This window comes from Ascaphus truei, chromosome 2 (assembly GCF_040206685.1).
Source record: "Ascaphus truei isolate aAscTru1 chromosome 2, aAscTru1.hap1, whole genome shotgun sequence".
NCBI lineage: Eukaryota > Metazoa > Chordata > Amphibia > Anura > Ascaphidae > Ascaphus > Ascaphus truei.
The window spans coordinates 365,661,856-365,679,062 of NC_134484.1; the positions used below are offsets into that span (position 1 = coordinate 365,661,856).

General features: G+C 41.5%; 1 protein-coding gene across 6 annotated transcripts in view; it reads right to left on the bottom strand.

Moving 5' to 3' along the window:
- The window catches only part of NEK10 (NIMA related kinase 10), a 380,936-nt gene that overhangs the window by 321,246 nt on the left and 42,483 nt on the right, over nucleotides 1–17,207 (bottom strand). For all 6 annotated transcript variants that reach the window (XM_075586980.1, XM_075586978.1, XM_075586979.1 and 3 more), the window contains one exon: nucleotides 16,429–16,507. In XM_075586980.1, the coding sequence (XP_075443095.1) occupies nucleotides 16,429–16,507 (79 nt within the window). The remainder of the gene's footprint in view (nucleotides 1–16,428; nucleotides 16,508–17,207) is intronic.

The following is a 17,207-nucleotide window of genomic DNA, read 5'->3' on the forward strand; positions in this document are numbered from 1 at the left end:
CAAGTCCTGTTTTTGTTTTCACTCAAGTTCTTTGCTCACCTTGCTGCACAGTGTGGTTTGTTTTATGTGTATATATCACATCACTGTATAATTCACACAGTGTCTAACTTTATATTTAAATATTTTATATCACTGTATTTATATATACTGTATTAGTGATTTAGTTATTGCCAGACATCATTATGGCTTGGTCATTATCAAGCTGTAGAGAGAAAAGGGCTGCATTATTTGATTCCATGTTTAAGGATGAGACACATGTCTTTGAGGATGAATATATTATTGACATTCCTGCTGAAACCCATTTTAAGCAATTAGAAAATTTGCTCATAACCGAGACCAAACAATGGTTAGAACGCAACACCATGCAGAGATATTTGGACTGCGGGAGAGTACCCCGTGGGTTGCGTTTCCAAAAGAACCCCACTTTTGGAAAAGATAACATTCAATTTATGAAAGAATGGGATAGGATTCAGGAGGAATGTTCAAGAGAACTAATGAGATTGATCATCTTTGAACGCAGCAGAACAATTGTAGCTTTAGAAAAAGATATCTGCAAAAAAATTGCAATTTTGGAACCGCTAGTTATAAATACTGACTGTTCCAAATTGGAATGCGACCTCAAAATGACTTTAGAGTCAACGACGGAGGAGATTATGCTTAACAAGCAAAAAAAAAATTATCGTGATAAACATGACTATGACAATGGTCGACAGAAGGACTGGAATAGATCCGAAAGGGAAAAGGGTATTGTTCCCACTGGTCAAAATCCCCCCAATAAATATCATGGTAATTACCACCAAAAGAAAAAAAGGGAGAATAGTCTCCATTTTGAGGGTGAAAAGGTCCATCGGGAACAAACGAAAGATGACTATAGACCATCTAAGAATTATAGAAAAAAGTCACAAGATAGGAGACACAATAGTTATAATAAGAGGAGGGATAGCTCCAAATCAGAGTATACATATAAAGAACATCACAAGAAAGATACTCACCAGAAAGATAGGCAAAATGAACACCAGAGGGCAAATACACCCCCTAAGAAAGATTGTGAGCAAGCATCCCCTAGGAAATCCCTTTTTCTGGAGGAACTCAAACAGAGATATTTGGGTTCGAAAGAAAGGGGGAATACAGTAAAAGAGAAAGAGAAGAAAAATATAGAGACTCCCAGGTCGCAAAAAAGACACCACTCACCAGAAGAGGGACAAGAGCAGAGTGTAAGACCAAAACAAAGAAGAGAGTCGAATTAAAGAATAACGAATCTTTTAAGGGTATTTTTAACTTATCCAATGTTGATCTCACTTTATGTCAGAAACTGGTTCTTAGTAAAGGACTTAAATTTTCACAGTCAAGTGGTCCAAATGGTTTCCAATTATTCTCAGATCTGCACAAGTTCACTAGGAACTTGACACTGAAGAGGCATTTCCTTAAAAAAGAGATAGGAAACGATCTGAGTAATATAAATACTGTTATAGATCCCATTGATACAGACCCACTTTTGACACTTTGTCAACATAGTGATTTCAAACCACCTTCAAGGTTTTATCCAGCCCAAAGTAAAGGGAGTTTTATCGATTCGTTTTTTAATATAGTTAATAATGAATTTATATCACTGGTAAATAACTTTAAACCATCCGACATACCTCACAACCTCAGTTATCAAGAACATCTGGCACTGAAAGAACTTCAGGATAGAAAAGACCTAATTATAAGACAGGCTGATAAAGGTGGAGGAGTAGTGATCCAAAACCGTGTAAGCTATGAAAAGGAGGCCATGCGCATTCTGAATGACCCTGGCAACTATAGCAAATTAAGTCAGGATCCGACAAACAAGTTTGTCTCTGAGCTAAAGAGCCTTCTTGATGAGGCTGTTGCATCCACAGTATTGTCTAAATCTGAATACCAATTTTTGAATGTCTTATTTCCCACCATTCCAGTATACTACCACCTTCCCAAGATACACAAGGCCTCTATCGATCCACCGGGTAGACCCATAATCTCCGGAATTGGATCCGTAACGTCAAACTTGTCACAGTATGTGGATTTTTTCCTACAAAAATATGTGAAAATACTGCCATCTTACATTAAAGATACCACTGCCGTTTTAAACCTAGTCAAAACAATCCAATGGCAGGAAGGTTACAGATGGGCAACGTTTGACGTCCAATCCCTCTATACATGTATTCCCCATGATAAAGGGATTGAGGCAGTAAAGGAGACGTTATCCAAAGATATGGATCTTCACCCTCTAAATTGTGATTTTATTATCGATGCCATCACTTTTATTTTGTCACACAACTATTTTCTATTTTTAAATCAGTTTTATCTACAGTTGTGTGGCACAGCCATGGGGACGCGATTCGCTCCCAGTTATGCGAACATATACATGGGGATATGGGAAGCTAACTTTATTTGGCACAATAACCCATTTGCCAATCGGGTTATTGTTTGGCAAAGATATATCGATGACGTCTTGTGTGTCTGGGAGGGTGGTGAGGACACCTTGGAGCTCTTTAAGGTCTATCTGAACCAAAACGACTACAACTTGAAATTTACATCTGAGTCACATGTTAGTCAGATAGACTTTCTAGACCTTAGTTTAATGTCAAGGGTTGGTGAAAACATCAATACAAAAACTTTTTTTTAAAAAGTGGATTGCAACAGCTTCCTTCTGTCATCCAGTAATCACAAAAGATCCTGGGTTGACAACATACCCAAAAGTCAGTTCATGCGTATTAAACGCAACTGCAGTCTCCAGGCTGACTTCGAAACCCAATCGGTCACCCTTTTTAAAAAATTCTTGGAACGTGGGTATGATAAGGCTCTCTTGCTCAGCTCACTCGAAAAAGTTGTTAGAATGGATAGGGACACACTGCTGATTCAGAATAAAAGAATTATAAATGATGAAGTAGATGCAACAATTAAAATTCCTTTCATTACAGAGTTTAGCTCAGTCAGCACTAGTGTACAAAAAATAATAAACAGGAACTGGAATATTCTCTGTAATGATCCTGTATTGGGCCCCTCCCTCCAAAAAAATCCAAGCTTTATTTATCGTCGGGCGAAGACGCTCAAACACTTCCTAGCGCCCAGCGATATTGGTACTTCATTGAATACATCACTAGCGGTACCATGGATGCCGAATAAACCAAACGGCAATTACTGCTGCGGGAAGTGCAAAGCCTGTCCAATATTAAATTCCAACCGTAAATCATTCGTATCCAATGCAACAAAGGAAAAGTTTACAGTGAAAGATTGTATTTCTTGCAAAACCACATATGTGGTTTATTTATTACAGTGTCCCTGTGGATATCAATATGTAGGGCGAACCAAAAGATTTCTAAGAGTGAGGATTCTAGAACACGCTAGAAATATTAGACTAGGATTTGAACAACATAGCGTGTCTAGGCATTTTAAGATCAAACATGACTGTGACCCCTCACTCTTAACATATATAGGTATCCAGACTGTACAATCAGGAAGACGTGGTGGAGACAGAGATAAAAAACTGTCCAAACAAGAAAGTTTGTGGATATATAAACTCCACACTTTGTCTCCATCAGGTCTCAATGAGGAGATTGACCTATGGTCTCTTTTTTAATTAATCCCTAATACCAGTGTTTTCAGTTCTATATACTATTTTTACTCAATTGCGAGTTTTATAATATTAAAAGTTTAATTTAGGTACTCTTTCTCTCTAAATTTCTATAACTAATGTCCATCCCCCAAGATCTATTCCTTCACCATTTCATTATCATATAGATTTTCATATGAAGCTATATATACTTGCTAGAAGTCATATGTAAATCTATGGTTTATTCTAAACTGTGAGATAGCATTATACATCGTTTTAATGTGTGATTTTTCGGTGTGCTTAACTTTTGTCTCTTTATTTTTAGAGCCTGTCTGCATCAATGTATGATATTAAAGTTTATTAATTTTAGTGTTTATCTTATGTATGTTTAATTGTTGATCGAGCGCCCCCACGGGACGACTAAATGCCTCTCCAGGTGGGGGGAGTTGAAGTCAATCAGCCCGGCCAATAGCAGTAATGCTGTGTGTATAAGAACCGCCCTCGGAACCTCCTCCTTCATTCCCTGACGAAGTACGGAAGTACGAAACGCGTAGGAGAGGGCGCGTTCCTTCATTCATATATTTTTGTATCCCCATTGCGGTTTTAAATCGAACATTTGTTCTGCTACGGGACGTGTTTGGGACTCTGTGTGCCGCTGGACTGCTGAGTGTGAGACAGTGACGCACCAAAGACGCGACCGGCATAGAGACGCCGTCTGATGACGTCAGACGCCGGCGTGGAGTAACCCAGAAGCAGCGTGGCGATCAACCCTGCTGAGAGCTCCGTGACGGTGTGGGAAGGTTCCCCAACGCTGAGCTGCTTACTTTGGAATCATACACCAGCATTCTGAGGGTGAACGTCCTGCAACCGGTGTCTGAATCCTGTTGTGCCTACAGAGTGGTAACATGTCCCTAACATGTCATGCTATTAACCCTTATTGTTGATGTACGTGCAATACTCACCTTTATACTATAAATAATTTTTTAATACACTACACAATGGTTTTTTTGCGCTGTTCTTTTTTTGTTTCCATGTAGCCTTGGTGTTTGAGCCATTCCCACAGACCAGCTGCACAAAACCTCACCCGTTAAGGTTGTATTGTTTATTTTATACATACCTTTTATGTGTAAATCACTTTTCCTATCACAATCACCTATGAGCGCAAGTCCTGTTTTTGTTTTCACTCAAGTTCTTTGCTCACCTTGCTGCACAGTGTGGTTTGTTTTATGTGTATATATCACATCACTGTATAATTCACACAGTGTCTAACTTTATATTTAAATATTTTATATCACTGTATTTATATATACTGTATTAGTGATTTAGTTATTGCCAGACATCATTATGGCTTGGTCATTATCAAGCTGTAGAGAGAAAAGGGCTGCATTATTTGATTCCATGTTTAAGGATGAGACACATGTCTTTGAGGATGAATATATTATTGACATTCCTGCTGAAACCCATTTTAAGCAATTAGAAAATTTGCTCATAACCGAGACCAAACAATGGTTAGAACGCAACACCATGCAGAGATATTTGGACTGCGGGAGAGTACCCCGTGGGTTGCGTTTCCAAAAGAACCCCACTTTTGGAAAAGATAACATTCAATTTATGAAAGAATGGGATAGGATTCAGGAGGAATGTTCAAGAGAACTAATGAGATTGATCATCTTTGAACGCAGCAGAACAATTGTAGCTTTAGAAAAAGATATCTGCAAAAAAATTGCAATTTTGGAACCGCTAGTTATAAATACTGACTGTTCCAAATTGGAATGCGACCTCAAAATGACTTTAGAGTCAACGACGGAGGAGATTATGCTTAACAAGCAAAAAAAAAATTATCGTGATAAACATGACTATGACAATGGTCGACAGAAGGACTGGAATAGATCCGAAAGGGAAAAGGGTATTGTTCCCACTGGTCAAAATCCCCCCAATAAATATCATGGTAATTACCACCAAAAGAAAAAAAGGGAGAATAGTCTCCATTTTGAGGGTGAAAAGGTCCATCGGGAACAAACGAAAGATGACTATAGACCATCTAAGAATTATAGAAAAAAGTCACAAGATAGGAGACACAATAGTTATAATAAGAGGAGGGATAGCTCCAAATCAGAGTATACATATAAAGAACATCACAAGAAAGATACTCACCAGAAAGATAGGCAAAATGAACACCAGAGGGCAAATACACCCCCTAAGAAAGATTGTGAGCAAGCATCCCCTAGGAAATCCCTTTTTCTGGAGGAACTCAAACAGAGATATTTGGGTTCGAAAGAAAGGGGGAATACAGTAAAAGAGAAAGAGAAGAAAAATATAGAGACTCCCAGGTCGCAAAAAAGACACCACTCACCAGAAGAGGGACAAGAGCAGGGTGTAAGACCAAAACAAAGAAGAGAGTCGAATTAAAGAATAACGAATCTTTTAAGGGTATTTTTAACTTATCCAATGTTGATCTCACTTTATGTCAGAAACTGGTTCTTAGTAAAGGACTTAAATTTTCACAGTCAAGTGGTCCAAATGGTTTCCAATTATTCTCAGATCTGCACAAGTTCACTAGGAACTTGACACTGAAGAGGCATTTCCTTAAAAAAGAGATAGGAAACGATCTGAGTAATATAAATACTGTTATAGATCCCATTGATACAGACCCACTTTTGACACTTTGTCAACATAGTGATTTCAAACCACCTTCAAGGTTTTATCCAGCCCAAAGTAAAGGGAGTTTTATCGATTCGTTTTTTAATATAGTTAATAATGAATTTATATCACTGGTAAATAACTTTAAACCATCCGACATACCTCACAACCTCAGTTATCAAGAACATCTGGCACTGAAAGAACTTCAGGATAGAAAAGACCTAATTATAAGACAGGCTGATAAAGGTGGAGGAGTAGTGATCCAAAACCGTGTAAGCTATGAAAAGGAGGCCATGCGCATTCTGAATGACCCTGGCAACTATAGCAAATTAAGTCAGGATCCGACAAACAAGTTTGTCTCTGAGCTAAAGAGCCTTCTTGATGAGGCTGTTGCATCCACAGTATTGTCTAAATCTGAATACCAATTTTTGAATGTCTTATTTCCCACCATTCCAGTATACTACCACCTTCCCAAGATACACAAGGCCTCTATCGATCCACCGGGTAGACCCATAATCTCCGGAATTGGATCCGTAACGTCAAACTTGTCACAGTATGTGGATTTTTTCCTACAAAAATATGTGAAAATACTGCCATCTTACATTAAAGATACCACTGCCGTTTTAAACCTAGTCAAAACAATCCAATGGCAGGAAGGTTACAGATGGGCAACGTTTGACGTCCAATCCCTCTATACATGTATTCCCCATGATAAAGGGATTGAGGCAGTAAAGGAGACGTTATCCAAAGATATGGATCTTCACCCTCTAAATTGTGATTTTATTATCGATGCCATCACTTTTATTTTGTCACACAACTATTTTCTATTTTTAAATCAGTTTTATCTACAGTTGTGTGGCACAGCCATGGGGACGCGATTCGCTCCCAGTTATGCGAACATATACATGGGGATATGGGAAGCTAACTTTATTTGGCACAATAACCCATTTGCCAATCGGGTTATTGTTTGGCAAAGATATATCGATGACGTCTTGTGTGTCTGGGAGGGTGGTGAGGACACCTTGGAGCTCTTTAAGGTCTATCTGAACCAAAACGACTACAACTTGAAATTTACATCTGAGTCACATGTTAGTCAGATAGACTTTCTAGACCTTAGTTTAATGTCAAGGGTTGGTGAAAACATCAATACAAAAACTTTTTTTTAAAAAGTGGATTGCAACAGCTTCCTTCTGTCATCCAGTAATCACAAAAGATCCTGGGTTGACAACATACCCAAAAGTCAGTTCATGCGTATTAAACGCAACTGCAGTCTCCAGGCTGACTTCGAAACCCAATCGGTCACCCTTTTTAAAAAATTCTTGGAACGTGGGTATGATAAGGCTCTCTTGCTCAGCTCACTCGAAAAAGTTGTTAGAATGGATAGGGACACACTGCTGATTCAGAATAAAAAAATTATAAATGATGAAGTAGATGCAACAATTAAAATTCCTTTCATTACAGAGTTTAGCTCAGTCAGCACTAGTGTACAAAAAATAATAAACAGGAACTGGAATATTCTCTGTAATGATCCTGTATTGGGCCCCTCCCTCCAAAAAAATCCAAGCTTTATTTATCGTCGGGCGAAGACGCTCAAACACTTCCTAGCGCCCAGCGATATTGGTACTTCATTGAATACATCACTAGCGGTACCATGGATGCCGAATAAACCAAACGGCAATTACTGCTGCGGGAAGTGCAAAGCCTGTCCAATATTAAATTCCAACCGTAAATCATTCGTATCCAATGCAACAAAGGAAAAGTTTACAGTGAAAGATTGTATTTCTTGCAAAACCACATATGTGGTTTATTTATTACAGTGTCCCTGTGGATATCAATATGTAGGGCGAACCAAAAGATTTCTAAGAGTGAGGATTCTAGAACACGCTAGAAATATTAGACTAGGATTTGAACAACATAGCGTGTCTAGGCATTTTAAGATCAAACATGACTGTGACCCCTCACTCTTAACATATATAGGTATCCAGACTGTACAATCAGGAAGACGTGGTGGAGACAGAGATAAAAAACTGTCCAAACAAGAAAGTTTGTGGATATATAAACTCCACACTTTGTCTCCATCAGGTCTCAATGAGGAGATTGACCTATGGTCTCTTTTTTAATTAATCCCTAATACCAGTGTTTTCAGTTCTATATACTATTTTTACTCAATTGCGAGTTTTATAATATTAAAAGTTTAATTTAGGTACTCTTTCTCTCTAAATTTCTATAACTAATGTCCATCCCCCAAGATCTATTCCTTCACCATTTCATTATCATATAGATTTTCATATGAAGCTATATATACTTGCTAGAAGTCATATGTAAATCTATGGTTTATTCTAAACTGTGAGATAGCATTATACATCGTTTTAAAGTGTGATTTTTCGGTGTGCTTAACATTTGTCTCTTTATTTTTAGAGCCTGTCTGCATCAATGTATGATATTAAAGTTTATTAATTTTAGTGTTTATCTTATGTATGTTTAATTGTTGATCGAGCGCCCCCACGGGACGACTAAATGCCTCTCCAGGTGGGGGGAGTTGAAGTCAATCAGCCCGGCCAATAGCAGTAATGCTGTGTGTATAAGAACCGCCCTCGGAACCTCCTCCTTCATTCCCTGACGAAGTACGGAAGTACGAAACGCGTAGGAGAGGGCGCGTTCCTTCATTCATATATTTTTGTATCCCCATTGCGGTTTTAAATCGAACATTTGTTCTGCTACGGGACGTGTTTGGGACTCTGTGTGCCGCTGGACTGCTGAGTGTGAGACAGTGACGCACCAAAGACGCGACCGGCATAGAGACGCCGTCTGATGACGTCAGACGCCGGCGTGGAGTAACCCGGAAGCAGCGTGGCGATCAACCCTGCTGAGAGCTCCGTGACGGTGTGGGAAGGTTCCCCAACGCTGAGCTGCTTACTTTGGAATCATACACCAGCATTCTGAGGGTGAACGTCCTGCAACCGGTGTCTGAATCCTGTTGCGCCTACAGAGTGGTAACATGTCCCTAACATGTTATGCTATTAACCCTTATTGTTGATGTACGTGCAATACTCACCTTTATACTATAAATAATTTTGTAATACACTACACAATGGTTTTTTTGCGCTGTTCTTTTTTTGTTTCCACACTACCTCAGCTGCCTGTCTGGGTTGGCAATCCCCACACAAAAATCATGTGGGAGACTCAGGAGTCCTGTTGCCAACAGGTGCACCACCAGACACTACACTGTAATGGGGACTGGTTAGACCACAGGGGCCAATGTGAGATTGGGTGGGTCATGCCAGGTCAGAAAATCCGTTACATATATGTATATATATTGTGACAGAAACCAGGGGATGGTAATAAATTCCGTATATAGGGCTCCCAGGATACTAGACAGTTTCTATCCTGTTTGGCCTGGGAGTGCAGCCTTATAATACATACACTCCATCCCACAGTTTGGCAAGCGCTGGAACTGAGGGATGAGAGATCCAGACCAGAGTTTGTCTGCTGCCTGATTTCTGTCACCTGTCATGCTAATTAGGAATCAGGTATGAAAGACTGATTTCATGTTTGCTCTGGTCTCCCCACAAGAGCCAGGAGGCTGGAAGGCTGCTGAACTACAGAGGGGAGAAGCCTCTTCCCCAAACAGGTTCAATCTTTCTGTTCATTTGTGTAAGACTGCAAAAGTACCGTGTTTTGATGTTGGAAGTGGAAAAGCCACTTCCAACCCTGAGTCAGGGATATCTAAGTTAAGTTATCGCTCAGGTGAGCAGCTTTTGTTTTGATCTGTTTTCTGTTGTATGCACTGTGGCAGTCTCAGTGCCTGGGACTGAATAAACCAGGCATAGCCTGTTTAAAGGAACAGTACGTGACGCCTCATCATTTAACCTACCCTAAAAGACCGTGTTCTAAACAGTCCCGGACAAACGACGGAGCCCCGGAGTAAGCCGTTTGTCACATATGGTGGAGAATGCGGGCAGAACACTAGGGGGTCTGCGGGTTGAAGAACTTTGAAAGAAAAAAAAAGGAGAAAAAAAAGTTTTTTTCATCCTCTGCAAACAAGATGGAAGACGTGGTGGGTGCGCTGGCACGCAATGTCGCTGCCCAGAAAGACGCGAATGAAACCCAGCAACAGCTGTTAATAGCCCAGCAAGAAACTAATGCAAACCAGCAGCAGACGAATGCAGCCCAGCAACAGCTGCTAATAGCCCAGCAAGAGATTAATGCAAACCAGCAACAGGCGAATGCAAACCAGCAACAGGCGAATGCAAACCAGCAACAGACGAATGAAGCCCTGCAAAACGCGAATGCAAACCAGCAAGAGACAAACCGCTTGCTGAGAGAGGAGCAACAGCGGTTCGCTCAGGGCTTACAGCAGGAACTCGAGATCCTGAGGGGGACTATCAGTAACCTTCCACTGGCAGCGGCAGCCCTGGTTCCGAAAATGACCAGGGCAAGCCACTACCTTCAGAAGATGGGACCCTCGGATGATGTGGAAGCCTATCTTCTCACGTTTGAACGCACGGCACAGAGAGAGGGATGGCCAGAAGCTGAGTGGGCTGGTCTAATCGCACCCTTCCTAAGCGGCGAACCCCAGAAGGTTTACTTTGATCTAGAGCCAGCCGAAGCTAACGTCTATGCAAAATTAAAGTTCGAGATCCTCGCCCGCCTCGGCGTAACCACGGCTGTTCGCGCCCAAAGGTTTCACGCATGGTCCTTCACGATGGATAAAGCCACCCGAAGCCAGATGTATGACCTCATCCACCTCGCCCGGAAGTGGCTACAACCCGAGATCAACTCAGCCAGCCACATCGTGGAACGGTTGGTCATGGACCAGTTCTTGAGGAAACTTCCCTCTGCCTTACGCCGTTGGGTCAGTCGGAGTGACCCCCACAATGCGGATGAGCTTGTGGCCCTCGTAGAAAGGTACAATGCAGCAGAAGAGCACCCGCAACCCACAGTCGTGGAGCAACCCCACTACCCGAGGTTCCAGGACTCTTCCAGAGACGGTAAAAGGGTACCGGGGTTAAGGGGCGCTGAAGAGCGGCGACCACCTTCACGCAGCACCAGCAACAGTGGTTCGCACACTAAGGGCAATAGCCAACATGGGGAGCCGGGAAAAGGCTCTAAGTGGGACACAGACTATGTACCTAAATGTGTAAATTGTCATGAGAGGGGCCACACAGCAAAAATCTGCCCACTAAATGATGAGCCCATGCAATGCAACAGCGTGGAACCTTATTCGCTGTTGTCCCAATGTATGGGCCCTAGCCCAGAGGACCCCTTGAATAACCATCTGTGGGCATTTGTAAAGGTTAATGGTAAGAGGGTTCGGGCACTTCTTGACTCTGGGAGCATGGTCACACTAGTGTCCGAATACCTCTTGCCCATTAAGAGGAAACAGGGAAACAGTTCACAAAGAGTGGCAATTTGTTGTATACATGGGGATAATCATGAATATTCCACTGTTGATGTCTTTTTTGAAACAGAGTTTGGTTCTTTAGATTTCAAGGTGGGTATTGTACCCAAACTGGCACATGATGTGTTAATAGGGACCGACTTTCCCCATTTTCTAAAAATGTGGTCCCCCGCTCAGAATAGCGCCCAGAGTTCAATAGCGGACCATAACGAAGTATTAGAAGAAACAAATCCTTTCCCTTTTTCAGAAATGGAGGTTGACGAGGGCCCAAATAAGAAGGGGGAAAAGGAGGAGTGCTGTAAAATTCCCTTCCCCATCACTACTTTGGTAGGGAATACCCCAAATCAAGATGTTGAGCAGACACTTACCACCCCAGAACCGGATAAGACCCTCGCTGACCTAGAGGTCAGTCCTGGGAGTTTTAAGAAGGCCCAGTGGGAGGACCCCACATTAGCGGTAGCAAGGGGAAATATACGGGACCAGAATAGTACTCCTGGCCAACCAGATAGGTCACTTGCTTACCCCTACTTCGAGGTAGAGAACGACCTAGTATATCGGGTTGATAAAAGGAAATCAGTTACAACTAAACAATTGTTGGTACCACGGACATTCCGTAACGTAGTATTACACCTCGCACATAGTCATCCATTGGGGGGACACCTAGGGGTGGAAAAGACAAAAGAAAAGGTTCTCCGAAGCTTCTATTGGCCTGGGGTTCTGGCAGAAATTACGAATTATTGTTCCTCATGCCCAGAATGTCAGATCACCGCCCCGTTCAAGGCGTACCGCAGCCCATTGGTACCCCTTCCCATAATAGAGGTACCATTTGACCGGATTGCTATGGATCTAGTAGGACCCCTAATAAAGTCTGCTAGGGGACATCAGCATATATTGGTAATATTAGATTATGCCACCCGATATCCGGAGGCAGTTCCCCTACGTAGCACCTCAGCTAAAAACATAGCAAAAGAGTTAGTAGTTCTGTTTTCCCGGGTCGGGATTCCTAAAGAGATTCTATCTGACCAGGGAACACCATTTATGTCCCAAGTAACAAAAGAGCTATGTAAACTCCTAAAAATCAAGCATCTCAGAACCTCAGTCTATCATCCACAAACAGATGGTTTAGTGGAAAGGTTCAATAAAACCTTAAAGAGCATGTTACGGCGGGCGGTTGATAAAGATGGGAAAAACTGGGATTGTTTGTTACCGTACCTGTAATTTGCCATTAGGGAAGTTCCCCAATCATCCACAGGCTTCTCCCCGTTTGAACTATTGTATGGCCGACACCCAAGGGGCTTACTGGATATAGCCAAAGAGACTTGGGAACACGAGTTTACCCCTTACAGAAGTGTAATAGAGCATGTTGCCCAGATGCAGGACCGCATTGCTGCAGTCCTACCCATAGTGAGGGAACACATGGAGAAAGCTCAAGAAGCACAGAGGAATACGTATAATAAGGGTGCTAGGGTCAGAATTTTTTTTTCCAGGTGATAGGGTACTAGTTCTGGTTCCCACCGTGGAGAGTAAATTCCTTGCTAAATGGCATGGGCCATATGAGGTCTTGGAAAGAGTGGGAGAAGTAAATTATAAGGTAAGACAGCCAGGTAGGAGGAAACCTGAGCAAATTTACCATATAAACCTACTCAAGCCCTGGAAAGATAGAGAAGTCTTGTTAACCCTAGTACCCCCAGGTCCGTCAGAGAATCAAGAAACTGACCCAGAGGTTAGCATAGCTGAAACCCTGTCTGTTCATCAGAAACGAGAGGTTCAGAATTTAGTGAGAAGAAACAAAGAAATCTTCTCTATACGGCCAGGTAGAACTAGCGTAATTGAACATGACCTAGTCTCTGAACCGGGGGTCCGAGTTAACCTTAAACCGTACCGAATCCCAGAGGCCAAAAGAAAGGCTATAAGTTTAGAGGTTAAAAAAATGTTAAAACTAGGTGTAATTGAGGAATCCCAAAGTGGGTGGAACAGCCCTATAGTCTTAGTCCCAAAGCCAGATGGTACAACAAGGTTTTGTAATGACTACCGGAAACTAAACGCGGTGTCAAAATTTGATACTTATCCTATGCCCAGGGTAGATGAACTTGTAGAGAGACTGGGCAAAGCCCGATATCTCACAACCCTAGACCTAACAAAAGGGTACTGGCAGGTTCCCCTCACAGAAAGGGCAAAAGAAAAGACAGCCTTCTCAACCCCAGACGGCCTCTTTCAGTATAAGGTGTTGCCTTTTGGCTTACATGGAGCTCCCGCCACATTCCAAAGAATGATGGATAAAATTTTAAAACCACATGCTCGGTATGCTGCCGCCTACCTGGATGATGTGGTAATCCATAGTGAAGATTGGCAATCCCACCTTCCAAAGGTCCAAGCTGTGCTTGACGCAGTCCGGTCTGCTGGACTAACTGCTAACCCCGCTAAATGCACTATTGGTCTGGAGGAGGCCAAGTATCTGGGATATTCTATTGGCAGAGGTTTACTCAAACCTCAAACACTCAAAGTGGAGGCGATACAAAATTGGCCAAGGCCAGTTACAAAAAAACAAGTAAGGACCTTTTTGGGGTTAATTGGGTACTATAGAAGGTTTATTCCCAATTTTGCAACTAAGGCAACCCCACTAACTGACCTCACAAAAGCAAGAGGACCGCTAATGGTAAAGTGGTTCCCCGAAACCGAACAGGCCTTTAGAAGCCTGAAAGAAGCTCTCTGTGCCCAACCAGTGTTGGTCACACCTGACTTCTCCAAAGAGTTCGTAGTCCAAACTGACGCATCTGAGGTAGGGCTGGGCGCGGTACTCTCCCAGGAGTCTCAAGGTGAGGAGCACCCCATCCTTTATTTAAGTAGGAAACTAAATCCCCAGGAGAAAAATTACTCCATAGTAGAGAAAGAGTGTCTCGCAATAAAGTGGGCTGTAGAGACGCTCAAATACTACCTGTTGGGGAGAAAATTCCGGTTGGTCACAGATCATGCACCCCTTACCTGGATGTGTCAAAACAGGGAAAAGAATGCTAGAGTGACCAGGTGGTTCCTAAGCCTACAACCCTTTAAATTTTCTGTGGAACACAGGTCAGGGCACAAACATGGCAATGCTGATGGGTTGTCAAGGATGCACTCCCTAATATCCATGGTCGCTCATCCCTCGAGGTCTGAGCTGGGGGGGAGGATATGTGACAGAAACCAGGGGATGGTAATAAATTCCGTATATAGGGCTCCCAGGATACTAGACAGTTTCTATCCTGTTTGGCCTGGGAGTGCAGCCTTATAATACATACACTCCATCCCACAGTTTGGCAAGCGCTGGAACTGAGGGATGAGAGATCCAGACCAGAGTTTGTCTGCTGCCTGATTTCTGTCACCTGTCATTCTAATTAGGAATCAGGTATGAAAGACTGATTTCCTGTTTGCTCTGGTCTCCCCACAAGAGCCAGGAGGCTGGAAGGCTGCTGAACTACAGAGGGGAGAAGCCTCTTCCCCAAACAGGTTCAATCTTTCTGTTCATTTGTGTAAGACTGCAAAAGTACCGTGTTTTGATGTTGGAAGTGGAAAAGCCACTTCCAACCCTGAGTCAGGGATATCTAAGTTAAGTTATCGCTCAGGTGAGCAGCTTTTGTTTTGATCTGTTTTCTGTTGTATGCACTGTGGCAGTCTCAGTGCCTGGGACTGAATAAACCAGGCATAGCCTGTTTAAAGGAACAGTACGTGACGCCTCATCATTTAACCTACCCTAAAAGACCGTGTTCTAAACAGTCCCGGACAAACGACGGAGCCCCGGAGTAAGCCGTTTGTCACAATATATATATATATATATATATATATATATATATATATATATATATATACAGAATATTGTAATGTTTACTGTGTATTTATATCAATTTTAATTTTGGTATTATTTTTTGGGGATACAATAGTCTACAGCCCTTTTAGCTATCTTTGGTTAGTAGGATTGTTAGCCATTCTTATATTCTTATAGAGGGGGGTTAGGTGTGTTGGAGTGGAGGCAGAGGGGGTCAGTGATGGGGAAAGGTTCTCGAGGGTCGGTAGTTGTAGTAATTGACCTTTTACCTGCCAAAGCATTTGGTTACTAGTGTTTATTGAGGTTTATATTGTAGCTATTAGTGGTCAGCTAGTCATGGATTGCTGATGACTAGCTGGCCTCTTGAGATACTGAGGGGATAATACATTACAAAATGTATTAAAGTTAATTGAATTAACTTTAATCATATAGTGGAGGGATAGGGGTAACAGCATGTTATTTTAAGATAAAAGTGTTCTTCTGAAATAACATGACGTTGCCCTAAGGACAACGAGCCTACAAACATCATGTTATTTGTGCATACGGGGATAACAAATGGAACATAATGTCTGTTCCTGTTTAAGGTAATATAGCGTTATGTTCCCTGATATAACTGTGCTTTGTGCATCTAGTTTAGGCCAAAGTTGGGGGAAAAATTAAGTAAAAAACAAACCAATGGCTATGTTATATAAGTTATATAAGTGTAATTTGGGCCATGTTTAAAAAAAACTAGTTATTCCTGCTTGTTGCTGAAAAGGATTGAAGACAAATTCTACTTGTTTCAAAACAATATTGTGAATGGGAGAGAAGCTACCGGCTCTGTGAAACCATTTTAGAAAAAAGACTGTAAATGTTTATGCAGCTGAACAAAAAACTTTTTTATTTATGGCTACGTTTTACTGCTGAATCTGCCTTTTGGATAAACAAAAGCATGTTTCATTCTGAAGTTCTACATACTGTATACTGGTTATTAAAATAAGAGCTACCCCAAATATAGTATGCTGGATCAATACTTACAAGTCATATTGACCAACTTGTCAACATTATACTGCTCTTCTCCATACAACAGATATGTATTGCATGTTGTCTCCATGTACTGAAAACAATACAAAAAAAATGAGATTTCAAGATTAGTTATGAGTATTATTTGTGAGAGGAGTGGGAGAGAAAATACTTTAATTGTTCCTCAAAAAACACTGCAGATGGTGCACCAGCTTAAATATTGAGCAGCTTTCCTTGTCTGATATACTGTATATTGTAGTGTATACTAGGGCTCTTCAACCAGTCCTCCAAAGGGACCAGTTCAAAAAACATTTAGAAGTAGAAGAGTCACAAGCTTATTGTAATGTAATTTTAGATACATTTAAAGATATAAAAATGACTATCTCAACATTTTCCAAGCATTTATAACATCTACCTCACATTTATTTACATTACAAGTGAGTTTAGTGTGAGAAACTGCACTTAGCTGCTTAAGCAAATAGTATGAAATTAGCAGGAGCTGAGAGTTCAAGGAACTCCTCAAAGACCTTCAGGGCTGCATTTGGCCCGTGTGCCGCCAGTTGAAGAGCCCTGGAGTACACCAATCATATTAGAGTTCTTTGTTAGAGTTGACTTCAGCATGACCTGTATACTTGTAATATATAGTGCTTTGCTTCTAAGTTTTTGAGGATTGGAGCCGCCTTCTCCTAAAAGTATTAAAAATAGGTGAATTACATATATACACATATCTCTGTCTCTGTCTCTCTCTCTCTCGTTAAGCCTATGCTAATGAATGTATGTATGATGTATGTATG